This window comes from Camarhynchus parvulus, chromosome 3, assembly GCF_901933205.1.
Source record: "Camarhynchus parvulus chromosome 3, STF_HiC, whole genome shotgun sequence".
Taxonomy (NCBI): Eukaryota; Metazoa; Chordata; class Aves; order Passeriformes; family Thraupidae; genus Camarhynchus; species Camarhynchus parvulus.
Genome location: NC_044573.1, coordinates 12738774 through 12756183, shown reverse-complemented (window position 1 = coordinate 12756183; position 17410 = coordinate 12738774). Strand labels below are relative to the sequence as shown.

At 40.7% G+C, this 17410-nt stretch overlaps 1 protein-coding gene across 1 annotated transcript in view; it reads left to right on the top strand.

Annotated features, from left to right (window-relative positions):
- LOC115902841 (ALK tyrosine kinase receptor-like) overlaps nt 1-17410 on the top strand; it is a 277205-nt gene that overhangs the window by 73712 nt on the left and 186083 nt on the right. The window contains exon 2 of the mRNA XM_030946691.1: nt 8198-8317. Within this exon, the coding sequence (XP_030802551.1) occupies nt 8198-8317 (120 nt within the window). The remainder of the gene's footprint in view (nt 1-8197; nt 8318-17410) is intronic.

Here is a 17410-nt window from a genome sequence, read left to right as displayed (position 1 = left end):
GAAGGATTGTGCACACCTTCAAAATACTTTTTTTTGCCTTTTTTTTTTTTTCCCCACAAAGAAAGAGATATGTGTAGCAGTATTATGGGCTACAGGGAAGGAGGGTCCCCAGGTAAATCCAGACAAATCAGGTGGACCAAAGTAAAGACACTTCCCAAATAAGCTCAGGCTGAACTTGGACCTTTAAACTGCAGTGAATAAAAGTTAGGTTTTTCTTTTGATATGTAATAGATGTGTGAAACTGAACTGTGTTTCCTCTCTCCCTGCGATCCAAGCTCAGTGCTGCAGTGCAGTCAGAGAGGGTTGTAAATGCTCAGGTCATGTGTGACTGAGGATGGCTTTGACAGAGAGTGGAGGCATTTAGATGCTGTCTATGAAAGGAAAAATAAATGTTTCCTAAACTTCATTACGAGTGTCTCCAGAGCCAGAGGTACTGACATGGCATGAAAGTGTGGGAGGAGAAGTGAATTACTACCTTTTTCATCCTGATCAAAGAAGTCTTTAAAAGGTGATGCCGGCTGCCTGCTCTGAGGGTGAAAGCCTTCCTGCAGACCAAAGATTCAGATCTTCAAAACCTTCAAATACTCATTTCTCCAGCATTTAAATGTTTGAGGATTTTTTGCATGTGTTTTTGTCCACTGACAAGAAGTACAGAGATGAAAATAAGTGAGCACTGAATGACACATCTTAAAGCATGAGACACAGATTTAAAATGCAGATGTCGAGAAAAAATATGAGCTTGTATTAAAATTTGCAGGGGATGTGGGCCACTGAATACCTAAATATCTGCAGTTGTGTTAAAGTGATAACTGTTCAGTGGTGTGAGTTTGTGTGTGTATTCTGATTTAGATTGCAGTCAGTGTAGCACAAAAAAAGGCTTTATGTGTATAAAGAGCAGCGGGTTGTTTCTGGGTTTGTTTCTTTCTACTTTAACCCCACTATTTAAAATCATATAGGAAGTGTGCTGATCTGATGAGACTCCATCTGGGTGTCTGTGTAGCTATGCAGAAACCCAAGGTGAAGGCACTAAATGGATTTGAAGTCAGTGTGTGTAATGAATTATTAAAACACTGTCAAAACAACAATTTCATTTGCTTGAAAATCTGGCCACTGTGGTTCTAGAGGTTATGTTAGATGGGTACAGAGCAGGGGAAAGTAAGAGTGCAGAGGAGTAAGACAAGACATGCAGAGAGATTAACATTGGCAACATGTGGGATCAGGATCCAGGTGTGGAAGATGAGAACCATACTGGTATAGCAGATATACTAGCATAGTGATCATTTTGGCATGGTCTGGGGTGTGTGTGTATGTGTGTATATATATACATATATATAATATATATATATATATATATATATATATATATATATATATATATATATATATAATACTCATACTGATGAGCAACTGCTCAAAAATCCTTTGGATGAAGAACACCTAAAGAAGGGGGCCAATGCAGCAGGCTCCCAATGACCATGAATGGAGGAACTCTAATGTTGACACACATACCAGACATTAATTCTGTCTCTTAGTTGTTTTTTTGGAAGTTTTTCTAAGCTACAGCACACAAATACCCCAGATGACAGTGGAAGGGTCGCTTTATTTCCACATGTACAGAAAAAGTTCAGATATCTGCAACCTGAAGTACTTTAGCGTGCCTGAGTAGAAAGGTTACCAATTCTGCAGATTTCTACCTGGCATTTTTCTACTGTTTGCGGTGTCTGGAGGATTATCTGTGCTGCAGGAAACAGCTAAACATGATTCCTTTTGGTTTTCACTGCATATCTGGTCAGTAATTCAGATGCATTTGTTACGAGTTCAAAGACAAGACAAGCAATGCCCTGTGTTGAAACACCACAGCCCTACAAAATCACAACCCCATTACTCCTTCTCCAGCTGTGGCCCTGAAATGTCTAAAAGCTGATACAAAGAACAAGCATCCAAAATTCAGAAGATGTGTTTGCACATGGAGCTTTGCTGCTGCAGGGCTTTCCCCCCCAGTTTAGCTAAGCTGCAGACTAGGCAAGCCAGAGAAGCACATCCCTGACACAGTCCTGCCAGCAGCCTCAGCTTTTGAGGCTCTGAACCAGAGTTAAGAGCAGTTCAATTACTAACACTCAGTCCTTTGTTTTCTCTGTGTTGCCCACAAAGGTGCTTAATTGTGCTGTAAAAAATTATTACAGCAAAACTCAGCCTACAGTTGGATTTTTTAAAGGTTTCTTGTGTGCACACAGGTGAGTAACACCGTTAAGCCATTCCTAGCCTAGTCTGTAAATGAGGCCCTGAGCTCTTTATCAGTGAATCATGGCTGTTTTGTGGGGTCTTACTGGGCAGGTCTTTGGCAGCTGCAGAGCACCTGAGATGCAGCAGTATGCTCTAGATGGCAGTACATTTTTAAACTGTATTAGTTATTATAAGCTTGGTCATCTTAATTGGTTTATTTTAATGCTCTTTGTATGGAAAATGTGGATTATTTCTTCTCCTGTAATGAGCAGCAGCACATTATACCTAGTTAATATTTCCCTATTGCAATGTCTTGATCAAATTGCAGTTTGGGTGTTTTGTGTTCCTCTCCCTCCAGATCCAAGGGTTCCACTGATCAAGCCACATCTCCCGGACTTAGCACATTCCCTCCTTGCATCAATAAATGTTTATGGGTCATGTTTGGCAGAGGAACTGCCTTGTCAGTAGAAAAAGAATGGAGCTGTGAAGTACCTACTTGCTGATTAATCAGTCATGATGCATTTGGGTATTTTCAATAAAGAGTTAATATTCCAGTTGAAAAAGGGATGGGGAAAAGTACATGGCTAACACAAAGAAAATTTTAAAATTTTAAGTTTTAGGGGTTTTTTTTCAATAAAAATGTAATATTCCAGTTGAAAAGGAGATAGGAAAAGTACGTGGCTAGCATAAAGGGTTTAAAAGAAAATTTTAAATTTTAAATTGGTTTTTTTCAATAAAAAGTTCATATTCCAGATGAAAGGGGGATGGGGAAAAGTACATGGCTAACGTAAAGGATTTAAAAGAAAATTTTAAACGAGGCTTATAAAAGGAAAAAAAAAGTCAGGGTCAGAAGGATAACCCAATGGTTGAGTTAATACAGTGCTGTTAGAGACACGTGCTTTACGTACAGGAAGTGTGTGCTATTCCCAAATTTATTCATCAAGAACCTGCCAGTCAGCATTGTTGATCACTTCTGTGTCTCATGCAGACTGAATTCACTATCCACAGGTCTGCTACAGCCCACTAAATGCAAATTCCCTCTCTGTAGCCATCCAGCACAGTTTTTGTGACACACATGCTGTAGTTTATTTGCACTCATCAGGCTTTGGGTATGACATAAAATCATTGTAACATAATGCATTCTTAAATATATTTTCCAGCTGAAAAAGATAAACTTGACAGACTGTCAGTGAACATTTTCCTACTGTAGAAAAGGTTAGTGAAAAAAACCCTGGAGTACATCCACCTATTAATGTAAAAAAAGCTCAGCAACTACTCAGAGCAAGAAACTGCATGCAAATATCTTGCCCTCTGCCTTGCTCTCCATCAGGACCATAAAAAAAATTTGAATTTTACTGCTAAATTTCATTTAGACAATGATTTGTATGAGCATGATTGAGTGTACGGATTATTCATAAAGCATTTGCTTGGGCTGTTTGTTGGGTTTGGTGTTGCTTGGTCACCTCAATATAATGTGTTTTTTGCACTTTCATGGGTGACTGAGTATGTTTGTAGATGGGAAGAGGGGGAAAATGAAAGCTTCTAAGTGGTGTGAGTACTGTTAGTGTGACTGTGAGGATCAGTTGTGAATTTGAGAGTGAATTCTCAGGAGATTTTTTCTAGTCAGGGATGGAAGGATACCCTCCCTTCCCCCCCCCAAAAAAAAAAAACAAACAAAGAAACCAAGAACTTTTATGGAGCTAGGAGCTCAGCAATCCAGCAATCCTTTATCACGGCCTCTGGAATTTAGACTTTCAGCTGAACAGAGGCAAGCCCAAACATCCTGCTGGTCACAGCCAGCCCAGTCTTACTGAAGGCAGGGTTCTGAGAGCTCTTTTGCAAGATCAAGGTGTTTGGCTTCAGGATCCTGCAGTGTTGGATCTGCCTCTTCCCAAGGATGCCTTTGGCCTGCCTCTGGCTCACAGGAGAAGTCTGCAGAGGTTTCCTTACCTGGGGCAGTCAGTTCTCTGTAAGATTTTTTGTTTTAATCAAATGAAGTTGCCTTGGTTCTGAGTAGTTTAGTCCTTCTTTTTGTTAATAGTGGAAAGATAACTGCATATTATCCTCTCTGTGGAAAATTGCTACCTTTTTCTTAGAACTGAAATAACCTTTTCTGAAATGTCAGGCTTTCCCAGAGACTGGAAAATCCAGATTTTAATGTCGCAATATCCTTTCTTTGGAAAATCGCTACCTTTTTCTTAGAATGGGAATAACCTTTTCTGAAATGTCAGGCTTTCCCAGAGATTGGAAAGTCCAGATCATAATGGTGACTGTTTCTAAACACGTTATTGTAATAATTACTAGGAACTACTCTATTGATGGCTGTTCTAAATTAGAGCCAAAAATCCTACTAATGTTGACTTTTGATTTCCACACAAACAAACATGAGGGATTTTGAGATTTTTTTTTTGATGTAGATGTAGCTGAAAGTGCATGTTGATCTCAGTTATTATATTACACATCTGTTGCAACTCTGAAATCTAGAGGACAGGTACATGCTGGTCTGTCACCTCAGATTTACCACTGAGAAACGGCAAATAATACAGCTCAGCACAGTGAGAGAGCTGAGTAATCAAGCAATATCCAAAGGGAGCAATAAGCAATATTTGGTTATGTGTCAGAGCATTTTTTAGTTAAAGAAAGCTTGAGTGTTTTGGTAAGAAATTCATTTACATTTCTGCACTATATGAACCTTTAGAAAATTACATATGTTAATTGCTGGGGATATTCCTTCTTCCAGAGAAGACAAAAAAGGGAGGAAATCCTGTTTTTTAAAAATTACTCATGTAGAAAGCTTTTCTTGTTGTTCCATTTCTATGTGAACCTCAAGGGTTGCTCTATTAAAGGGGTATTTTTCATTAAAATAACACTTAAATATTTTATTTAATTAATTTATAGCCTTAAGGCTTGATTTCCGCACACATAAACCATTTTCTATTTTTCTTCCCGAAACTCCTTGTGAACTGACTGGATTCTACATCCCCTAAGGAGATACCTTTGCACAAGTTTAAAAAACAGAAATGTCAAATGTTCTCTGCAGGTGCATGTTTCTTGCTGTGATGGAGCACCTAGGGCCAGGATTTGGTCCTGGTATGTCTTCAGGCAGGAATATAAAAGAAACCTCTCTTGTACCTCAGCATATGCCTGGCCACTAAAATTGGAGTTGTCAGCTTCCAGTTGCCAATCCATTAATTTTTTTTTAAAGGCTGGGGTTACTTTTGACAAGTGACAGAGTACCCTGATACAAACAACTGGAATTGGAGGTTAGCATATCTAAAACCAAGGAGATACATTTTCTCAGTGACTTTTGGCTTAAACTGAATTATTTTGGAGAAAAAAACCCTTTATTTTGTTAAAGGGCTAGACTGTGGTCTATGTTTGCATTGCCCTTGCTGAACAAAAAGCATTTATTTAGCTGAAATGGTCTCCCATTATTATCTTTCTCGATGTAAAATGCCCTGAAGGTGGAAGAGGAAAGGTCTCTCCTTTTCCCAGCCTAAAGCTGATGCTTAAATCAAATCATTCCTCACTGTGAAGAGTGGCCTCTTGGCTATACAAAAACCTTTTACCCAGCATCTTTCGTGGAAGATAACTTAATTGGGAAAGATTCATAACTTCTGATACAATCTTCTTGTCTTCAAGTTCAGACCAATAGCCCAAACAAATCATTTGAGATGAAGTTCCAAAATTAACCCTAAAGAATATGGGATAAAATAAGTTCTAAGGTTAAAATGAATTGGACTGAATCCATTCCATTCCTTAAAAATAGAGGAAAAGCTTTCAATTTTTTGTATTATCTCTTATTGACCTCTTGCTGCTGAGGGAAGGTTCAGGTGCCTGGACTGCCTTGTCTTCTCTGCTCAGATGTTCAATCTTATTTTTTATCTCAATTCACTGCATTTGTTGGTTCCAGTGGGAACCAATTTCCACTTAGCAGAGGCTGAAGGTAGGCAGGAATTCTGAAGAATGCAATAGGGAGAGGCATTTTTTGGAATGTGAGAAGTGCCAGGGAATTTGGAGTACAGCAGCTGGTTGCTGTGGTGCTGATCCTGTGGCAGTGAATCCCTGGTAAGGCTGGTCAGGGTAGGTGAAGAGATTTAATTTTAAATTCTGTGACTGAAGCATTAGGGAGAGAAATGCACCTCAGTGACTTTCTCTCAGATTATTTTGCCATGGGAGCAGAGGTGGGAAGCAGGTCAGTTTTTTAACGTTTTTGTGACGTTTTCAAAGAATTGCAGCACAAGGTCTTGGCTCTCTGGTAGCACTAAATGAGTGATGTCTGCATGCATTTGGGTCTGTTTGGGGTAAAGGAGCCCCACAGTTCTTATCTGGGGGAGATCTCTGATCTGGGATCAGGATATTAAATTATTTCCTCTTTTGGAGAGGCACTGGGTAGAGATGTTATATAATGGGGATATTGGTATTGGTCAGACATCTCACATGAGGCAAAACACACATGGCTTTGAAAACCAGCTTACCTCAGGAGCTCATTTTTTATTAATATTCTTCTTTTCTTCATTATTTTATAGCAGCATCAAAGTGAAGCACATTTGTAGGGAAAAAAATCTGCTTTTAGCAGCTATTTTAACTGTTGTAATAAAACCTGACATTATTTTCCACAACCAGCTTTATCAGGGGCTACTGGAAGACGTGTCTTGATGTTAGGGAGGAAAAGCCAATATAAAGATTATTCCATGGTTCCCTATCTCTTCATCAATGACAGCTGCAGGCAGGACACCAGGTTTGCTGCCTCCCTCCACAAATCTCTGTCCTGATCCTCTGTGTAGCCACATTCTAGACAACAACAGGAGGTGTTTAGTTATGGCACTTTAACTTAGCATAGAGACCAGCTTTAATTGAGCCATTAGGGATATTCTTTTATTGCCACTCAAGAATGTCTTACAATACAGTGTGAAGTTCATTTTTATCTTGAAGATTATTGCTCTAAGCAAGGACTAAGAGTTACAGCTCTTGTATAAAAGTGGTTATTTTTCTCTTGGTTGTGCTATAGTTACTGAGTTACAAGAGTGTGCTAGAAATGAGATTGCACTGACAACAAGATAGGGCACAACTGACACCTGGTATTTAAGCTTCTGACAAGTCCCTCTGAAATTTTCCAGTTTTTCTCTGGTGGAAGCGGGAAGCAAAATTTTTTACAAAATCAAAGCAGTGTTTTCCCCAAGACTTCAGCCATTAACTTTGTCTACTATTATTCTTTTAAATATGCCCTTCTTTATGGTTTCTGTAGAGAAATCAGAAATCCAGAGGTTTGGGGTTTTTTTTCCCATCAAGCAAATCTTGCAAACACAAGCTTTTCCTGCCTGTATTTCTACACATTTAAATCCTACCTTTCTTCTGAGGATCTCAAAAAATGAGACCAAGATCCTGATATCTTCAGAAAACCCAACTTAAACATTCACAGGGAAAATCTGTACTTTCAAAGCTTGCAGAATTCCACTTTGCTCATTGATCTTGTGTGTTATTTCAGACACTGTCTCTGTTTACACCTCTAATGTTATCGTGGCCTTGCAGAGTTAGTGCAGGTTTTGCAGAACTTTCCTGTAGTATTTGGATCACAAAAAGAATCTTTGAGCTGCATTGGGTTGTTGAACACAAGTTGGGTACATATTTGCCTGTTCCGTGTACAAGATCTCCTTGTGCTAGCAGAACTTAAAAAAACCTCCCAAATTAGGGGACAGAAAGGTCAAAGAGAACTTAGAATCTGTGTGAGATGACACTTGACAAATTTTCTAGGTGATTTTGCACTGTAAAGCAACAACTGTCCTGTGTGCTTCTGCATGCACATATCAGAAAGGAAGAACCAACCAAGAAGTAGCTGAAAATTGGTGCTTATTGCATACGGTCAATAAAGCTGCTTAAGTTCTTTGCACTTGACGTGTGGCATGCAAACAGCTACATCGTATCTAATGGGCTTTTCTTTCTTGGCTTTCTTTTCTTTTTTTTTAAACGAAAGGTCCGAGCCCTTTGGATCACACAGCAAGGAGCCCTTCTCTTCCTCCTGGCTACTCTGCTTGGAACCTGACCTGGGTCATGAGAGATACATCCCCTTTCTTCTCCCACAGAGGACGACACAGTGAGTAGCATGAATATGTTATCCTCAAGAGGCTGCAATTTGGTGTAATACTGGGGTAAAGCAACACAAGTCAAATGGTTCATGGTAAAATATCCATACTGGCAGCATCTGAGGGCACTAGTAAGCCTCAGTTCCCCCTGCCAGCTGCCCCTGGGACTTCCCCCACCTTGCCCAAGGGCCAGGAGTCCCATTTCAGCCCAGCCCAGCCTGAGGTCATTGCCATTTCTATGGAGGTGTCTGGGCTGCCCCAGCCTGCCCTTCTCCCTCAAAAACAAGGGCCCAGACTGTCATATTTGAGTGGGACGTTGAAATTCACCAATATTACAAAGAGAGGATCTGTGTACTGAACTTCTTGCTTCTCATCTCCTTTTCTAACATCCATCCCTTCAAAAATCTGAGAATGTGTTTTCATCTGTTCTCAGGTATGACCTATCCATGGCCATCCCACTGTGAAGTACGATGGCCGTGGTTAGGACTGGACTGCACAAGGCAATATCTAACGTGCAATTGAGAAAGTGACTGCAGTAGAATATATCTACTATATATCTACTACCAGTCTCTATGCAGGGAGATAAGGTGCTGAGAGGCTAATAAGATTTACTCACCCCAAGCCTGTAATTATCTGCTTGAGGGAAAAGTTTGACCTACCTATATGAAGGAGCCCCATATTTCTTCAAATTTATGTTGCAGCCTTTTATGTGTGCAATATATATTCTTTCCACTGGCATACAATATCTGCTCCTAGCTGTTGTATCTGCTTGAGTGATGAGGACACACCAATTTCATTTTGGAAGCAACAGTAGTACAATCTTTTTTTCCCTTACTTGGTTTTCGCAGAAGTTGCAAGAATGATTTTTAATTTATCCTTTATTACTTCTTCCTAAACTCTTTCAGATTCTCAGTAATACTATTCTAAGGGAAGGCTTTGTTCTTAAAAGCTAAGAGCACTGATTCCATCTGACAGCATCACATGGAGATAAATGTACTGCATCTCAGCAGAAATGATTTATGATGATTTTAGCTGATTGCACAAGACCAAATCCTACCATATTCCAACCATCTGTTTAGCAAAGAAAGGCAGGAATTTGATGAGGTGTTACACAAAATACAGTGTTCACTCAGGACAACTATAAACTGTTTTCTCCCTCAGTAGGTGTAATTTAGAACATGCACCTTGAAATTTCTGGAGAATCTTGAAGAGAGGCAGGAATAATTTGCTTTTTCTAGGTTTGCAATTTAACATTTACAAAAATTTAAATTAAAGGGTACGAGCCTTTAATTTAATTGAATTAAATTTCATTAAAGCATAGTAGCCCTGGAAGGCACACATTTCAGCCTGGAACACCCCACAGCATCACTGTGCAGACACTTGAGATGTGCAGCCCCCAGCGGACTGATATGTGTGTATGTGCAGCACAGCCCATAGTCATAGCCCAAGGCTAAGGGGACAGTTCTTAAGGCTCCTATTCCTCTGCATACCTTCAGCTTATAGCCACTGGCATGTTAATTAGTAAACTTCTCAGGGAGCTGATTTCTGTTCAGAGCTGCTCTGTCCATGACAGGGTGGACAGCTCCTTTCAGTGGCTGATTACTGGCCCTGGGTCTACATGGCTCTCTCAAGGTCATGCAGGGACTCAGCAGAGTGAGAAAGAAGACAAAGTTAGACCCTCCAAGCTCTAGGTGAGTACTCTTGTCCCAGGACCCAGCCTTCTGATTAGTGGTTAATCCAAAACCACACAATAAATCATAAGCAGAAATAAAACCCACCAGCCTTTTACTACTAGAGTGGTTTCTTCTGTCAGCTTTCCTTACTGCTCCTAGCATGACTGATTATGGAGTGCTCAATAACTTCTATCAAAATTTTGTTTGCCTAATCATCTGATGGGACCCATCTAATTACCTGGTGACATTGCTGGAGTGGGGCAATATTATTTGTCTTAATTACATTTTCTCTGTGTTCCGCCGTTGGAGAAACCTCTGGTTGAAAGAGTGAGTAAATTGATATGTAGTGTCCTTCTTCCTCTGCCAAACTAAGTTCTCTCCTCTTTTGCTCAGAATTAAAAATTCTGACAGATTCTCTCTGATAGTTCTGGCAGGAACAGTGCCTGATGATATCTTTGAAACCACAGGCAGCAATCCCGAAAAGATAATCGCTGGCACAAGGAGATACTGGAGTGGTGCATTCACAAGACTTTTTTGCTGTTTTGTCTAGAGATTTTTTTACATTTGTCTCAATCCAAGCATTGATTAATCACCAGTCATCTCAGAGATGCAAAATCCACCTGCCTTTCAGAAAACCACATGTGAAGTCAAAATTATCTGGGAATTCAACCTGTGAGGCAGGAAGAGACTTTAAATCTCCAAATTTTTTATATCTTTTTGTTCTCACGAGGTACACTCAGACTGTTTCCTGTGGCTAGAACAAATTTTAATGCATTTGGCATATGTGGACTTATGGTAGCGTATTAATCTCCCATTTGCAGATCTGATGGATCTCTGTCCTGAGGCTTACATGATTAACTGCACCCAGCCACATATTTCATTTCTTGTCCTGGCTGGTTGAATGTTAATTTTCTCTTCTGTACAGGTATTCTATAAGAAATCAATTGTCCACTACATAAAATCTTATAAGCTTGTGTAATAGGGGTTCCAGATGACAGCTGCCCCTCTGGACCTTCATACAGTTAACTCATCCCTCTCTGCCCCATCCTCTCCATGTCCCTGGGCCAGCCAACAACCCTGCACCTGGAGCATGATCCTGGCAGGGTGTGGTGGCAGCTGTGGAAAGAGCTATTGATTGGAGCAAAAATCAAATGCAGTTCAACCCTTTGAAAGAAGAACATGCGAATAACAGGCCTAAGGTTGCCATGCTGGACTTCTGGAGTTGGCTTTTTCTTTTTAACTGTTCCTTTATTACAGCTTCTTTGCCACATTGTCCAGTAGCAGCTGAATTCCTTGGCTGCTCTGAACCAGCATTGGGCAAAGTACTAAAGTACCTCTCTCAGGTTATGTAGTTTACAGATCTTTCATTTTTTTTTGCCTCCCTAAAGTTTAGGAAATAGTGGTGTTTGGATGGCAAAGTCAACTGGGACTAAAACTCAGGATGAGAGCAAATTTGGTTGCCTAGTCACTATTGTGCTTAAAAACATCTAGAAAAGGTGAGTTCAGCAGAGGAGGAACACACACCCACAAGAATGCATAATTATTCACAGCTTTGATTTAATAGGTACTGAAAGTCTAATCCACAGTATGGCCTCTATTAACAACTTATTAATAATTTCACTCAGCTTTATGTCTTCAGAAAACTAATTTGACAGGGTTGTGGGTTTTTTTTAACACTTTCTAATGGAATGTCGTCTGTGATGTGTTCCTAATTTCCTGAATTTGGTTTGCTGACTAAAAAAAAAATTAAAAATGCATTGGTCTAATTCTCCTGTGGGATAATTTGGGGTCATTCTTGCTACATATTTGATGCTCAGTGGCATGGCAGTTACTCAGCAAGGTGTCAGAGGATTAATTTTTTTCCCTGGTAGGTCATAAGCACCATTTCATTCCTGTCATTGGGCACCAGATAGACACTGCTGCCACGAAACTCAGTGAGTCTGAACATGGAAAAGGGAAGATGGAGAGAAAGAGGGCACCAGCCAGATGAATTCATGTTGCAGTTAGCATCCCATGACTACTTGTTTCATAATTCTACAACAAATCAGGCTACTACTGACATCTTCAGAATGATAAAGCTGTTGTGATTCTTGGCTCAGCATGGCATGGTGAGATGTATGGGTACAAACTGACTGTTAGAGCAAGATCCTGCTCAGGGGTGAGATTAAGTCAGGAGGAGAACAAGGAGAATGCTGCTTCATCCCAGAGGAAAACTGAATCAATGCTTTCTTAGTAAAGATACTGAAAGTGATGCATCATCTTAATCCAAACACATCCTTTTTGCAATCTTACAAGTATTCTAATGTGGTTTGGAAGCAGCATTATGAATGGAATAGGGCAAGGCTTCAATTAACAGCAGTTACTCACACCACATTAGCAGAATTGCTCCATATAAAATAGCAGATGCTGTGACCCCTTAAATGTTTGCAGGAATTCTTGTTTAACCATCAGATTGTATTTTAGCTATGTGCAGTGGTGCTGAAATCCAAAAGGAGGAAAGTCAGGAAGCACAGCATCTGCCTAGCTAAACTGAAGGCTGTGTTAAGCAAGAAGGAAAAAACCCTCTTATTAGGGAGAAATTTTAACTTTCTTTTCCTTATGCCATCTTTTATCTGCAGGTAATATGTCTATGACAGCTCAGTATTTTTCAATAATAAAATAAGTAAGACAACATTATGACAACAGTAAGACAACAAATGTCTTTTCTCCCCATCTCTCAAGTATTCATTTTCTCTAGAGATCTTTTGAAATTCATGCAAGAGGTTCCTTGTATGAATTGACAAAATATGACAGTTCATCCAACTACTGTTTTGTGCCAACTGGAGCATATTTTCTAACAACTGCTGTTAGTCAGCACTTCATTTTTTTGGCCAGAACTGGCATTAGAAATGCACTTTCATGTATTGTTTTTTTGCTACATGCATGGGAGACTTGGTGGACAAATATTTCTTGTGTGGAGAATGAGCTCTGACACTTCTTGGAGCAGGAGGAATGAAAACAAGAGCTGTTGCTAGTTGTTCTCCCAACACCCCTTCCTCACACCTCTCTCTGTAGCTGTCTTGAAAGACTGTGCTTATAATTGATTGATGAAGGAGTCCTGGCCCTTTCTTTGTAGTTTGATTTTCACTGAACAAAGCAGCTGTCAGAGATTTTGGTGATTCAGTCCCTGGTGCACGCTGAGGGGCTGGGTGGATATAAAGTAGATGCTGTCATTTTTATGATTCTCTTAACAAATAAATGAATAGCTGCATTATTGCTGTTTTCTCTAAGCAGTGGCCCATCCATCGTGGTTCACTCCCCAGAGGATTCATTTAAATGCATCTGGCATGAGGAGAGCTCTGGGCTCCACAGGGAGGCAGGCAGCTTGCTCTGTGCTGGGCATCCATGCCCAAGCACCCTTCCCAGGATGTTGCTGGGATATTCCCCGAGGTATTTGCTCCTCTAAAACTTTTTCTTCAGAATGCAGTATATAGCTCCTCTATATATTTGCTCCTCTAAAACTTCAGAATGCAATCTAAGCTTAAAGCCCTTTCCAAAGGAAACTGGAGTGTTTTTCCTTCAAGGTGGGCATTGAAGGGACGAGCAGTGCTGGCACTACCAGCCTTGACCCTGCCCGACAGCCTCTGCTCCTGGGTGCCGGGGAGAACCTGGCCCCACTGAACCCTTCCTTGCAGGAGCAAGCTCTGAGGAGCCCTTGAAGCCCTGTGAGGGCACAGCAGCAGCCCTGTCAGTAATGTCAAGGTCAGGGCATCGTGCTCAGAGACGTGCTGGTGCGGAGCAAGGACGCAGAGAGCGATAAGCTAACTTGTGCTAAGCAGCTTGAAATTAAAAGGAGGTCCCTGGTGAGCACAGGCTGTGTCTCAGGGCAGGGAGAGGAGCTGGCATGGTGCCCAGCTGATCTCACTGCTGCACTTGCAGGTGACTGAGGTTCATCAGAAGTATGGATTCCAAAGCTGTGCTGAATGTGGGGCTCCTCGAGTGCCTCCCCAGCTCCCCAGGTCCCCTGTCAGGCCATGGTGCTGCTCTCACGTTTGTCAGCTCCTGGAGCAGCAGCCCAAGGAGCAGGCAGTGATTGTTGGCACAGGCATTTGCTAAGCAAGACCCAGGGTGCCTGGCAGGGCACATGTGACATAATCATCCCTTAAAATGTGCAGTTCGCCCTTTCTCAGGGCTAGACAATGGAAGGAAATAGGTGAAATTGTCTCTTCAGACTTGCTTGCTCAGCAGGAACAAGGCAGTTAAGCCCCGCAATTGTTTTTGCTCTTGAATTTGTGTGACTGCCAACACCTTTTCCCTTTTCCTTTGGGCTTTTCTGCTGTGCCCTTTCCATCCTGTGGTAGATTCCCTTGTTTTAAATTGCTGCTGTGCCTCCAGTTGCAAAGCTAAAATGCAGCACCAGGAATTCATTTGCAAGAAGTTTCATCTCTTCTTTGTGCCAGCAAGAAATTCTCACTTCCAGGGACCTGGCCTGTATTTGGCTTTCCCTGCATGTTCATCAGGCAGGTGAGCTGACAGACAGAGCACAGTGTCTCCTATTTATGTTCTATTTTCAGGGAGAAATACTTATCACTGCAGGCTTCTTTGTGGCACCCCACATGTGCACCCTGGTTTGGTGAATAGAAATTCAGAAAGGCCTGATGAGGCAATTGAAACCCTTAGATTGAATGCCCTGTGCCCTTTTGTACTCAGAGGGAATGGGAAGGCTTTAGGAACTGGCTCTGTCACTAGGATTAATAACTGGAAAATCAATTTGTCATTTCCCTGTCATAAATTAAAAGCTTATAGGCCTTATAACATGAGTAAAATAGAGGTTAGTGGGTATTGATGGAGGTCTCAAAGCTCACTCAGCAGAGCAGATCTCTACTACACAATTTAAATTATGTCTCCTCCACAAGGAATATCTGTCAATATTTGTATTGAAAAAAGACATCCTGTGCAAGAATATTTTATCTGTTTCTACACTGCTGCTGCCATTGTTGCTGCTGAAGGAGTTCTTGAGGGAGATTGTGGTCCTGACTTGATCAGTGTGAGTGACCTTTACATTGTGCATTTGGCTGTAGATGGAGTAGAAATTAGTCATGTGCTGGCTGATGAGGTGCCAGTGAGGATGTCCCTCACTAGGTTCCTCCTGCTGAGAACAGAAAACCTCTCCCTGCTCCCTTAGCTGTGGTAGAGCAGTGAGAAAGTAACCACACCCTTTGGAAAGTGTTCCCAGCTGAGAGTAATTGAGGAGTGATTTGCAAGAATCAGCAGACTAGGAGGGAAAAGGAGCTTTTAAAGCCGGGCACCTGTAGAACTAGAAAGGAGCAGGCTAAGAGGAAACTACCTACTGGTAAGGTTTTTATGTTTGAAAGGAGACATGGTTTAGCCCAAATAAACCTAATCTTTTGTTGGGCAGCTGAAGAAAAGATAATCAGAGTAGTTTCTTAACAAGAACAGGGTTTTTTAAATCTATCTCTTAATATCAGGGGTTTTTGTTCTGAATAAGGTATATTTCTGTGATGTGTGGCTGCACAAATCATCCAAGATGGCCCAGAAGTGAATGATCCATAATCTGAGCTGCTGCAATGTAAAAGAATTCTTCCCACTGATTTCTGTGCTTTGGTGTATTACTTACAGTACTATTTTAAGGCATTTGTTTATTAGAAAACTCTAATCAGTTTAATTGAAACAGATGTGGTTGCCAGATATTTTAGTTATCTGTGCACAAATTATTGTTGTTAGGTATGTTGATAAAAAATAAATAAATTGAGACACTCACAAGACTCTAACATAATCAGACATACACAGATCCCAGTGTCTTTTGAATTGAATAGTAGTTTAATTGGCTTTTCAGTCTGTAGTTAATATTCTGTATCTTTTTACATACCAAAAGCTGAACTGATTTATATCTACAGCCTTTCTTAAACACGTTTTTATCTTATTTTGATTATAAGCATCACTTTTGTTTCTTCTTTAAAGGTGTGATGATGAAATAGACTTCTAATAAATTATCTGTTCTGCCTCTCTCACACCCAGCAGTTGCAGATAAAAGAGACTGTTGGACAAAGAGTTGTTTGTTCTGTTTTGGGGTTTTTAAATTCATTATTTAAGAAGAGACTTTGCTTTTTTTTTTTTTCTATATGGATCTTAAACTCCTGTAGAGCATTTATGATCTGTAGTGTCAATATAGCTCTGACTATAAATGCCTGTACTTGATTTAAATCTCTGTGACATCTCTTTTAGAAGATCATCAGAAGTCACAAGAAATCCCCCCACTTTACTGACTAGGCACAGTATTCAAGTCCAAAAGCTCTGTACCTAGATAATTTATATCTATAGTGGGTCTAAAAAAATAACCACTGGAGGTTGTGTTAATTTTAATTCACTTTTCTGCAGTGTTTAGTTTTTCAGTTAAAAAACAAAAAGAAGGCAGAATGGCCTTTATCCAGCTTCCAAAGGCACATGGCTACTGCTTTCTGGGCAAGGAAACAATAAACTTGGTGTAGCCTTTAAATGTTAAGACAAAAGTGAAAAAGGAAAGAGAAGCACTATTTTTTTATGCAGAGGTGTAAAAAATGGCAGGTGATTTGTGGCAGCAATTCAAGTATTATGCGGGTTTTGTATTTGCAAGTGCGGCTTATGTGATCTTGTAATAGGTAACGCACCAAGACCAGCTTCTCAGTGAAAAAAAATTATATAATTTTTTTTATGAGGTATATTACGCTGTCGATAGTGAAGGACATTGTGGAAGAAGGAAAGCCTGAGGGTAGGAAGTTAATGTTAGCCTTGGAAGACTGGACGCTGTTTGCACAGATTTTTTTCTGTGTTGCATCAGATAGTATTTCTTTGTCATCATTTCTTTGTACTGAATAGGATAATAGCCCTGAAATTTGTATCTGATACAGGACTATTTTAAATAGGAGCTTGTAAAAAGTACTGATGTTCTGGTGACGTGAGGGGATTATTCAATCATGTAAAAGTTGCAAGTGTGTTTCCACTGAATCTCAGACGCTGTGGGATGTGTGAACCAGTCTCCCTCTTTTCCAAGGAACAACCTGTAGGGAAGGACGTTCAGTGTGCCCACAGCAGGCATGTTAGATCTTGCCCACTCTCTGCAGGCCTTTCATTGCAAGGGAAGGAAATGGCATTGCTGCTTGCCTTTTCTTCCTTTGCTCTCCCTGCTCCAGGCAGAGGCTTTGGCTGTCTGCAGGGGTCACAGCACTGGTTATTAGCAGTGCCTGGTATTTAATTACTTACCCCAATTAAGTTGTACCAGTTGTAGGTCAGAGGCCCGCTGTGTTAAGGGCTCCACAACTGATTGATAGCTCTCTTTGGAGATGGGGATTCTGCAAAGGGAGAGCAAAGTGGGGAGCAGAGCTGGCCATTCAGTGCTTGTGGCACCACAATCAGACAGTCAGGGGGACTGCAGAGGAGAATGAAAGTGCCTTT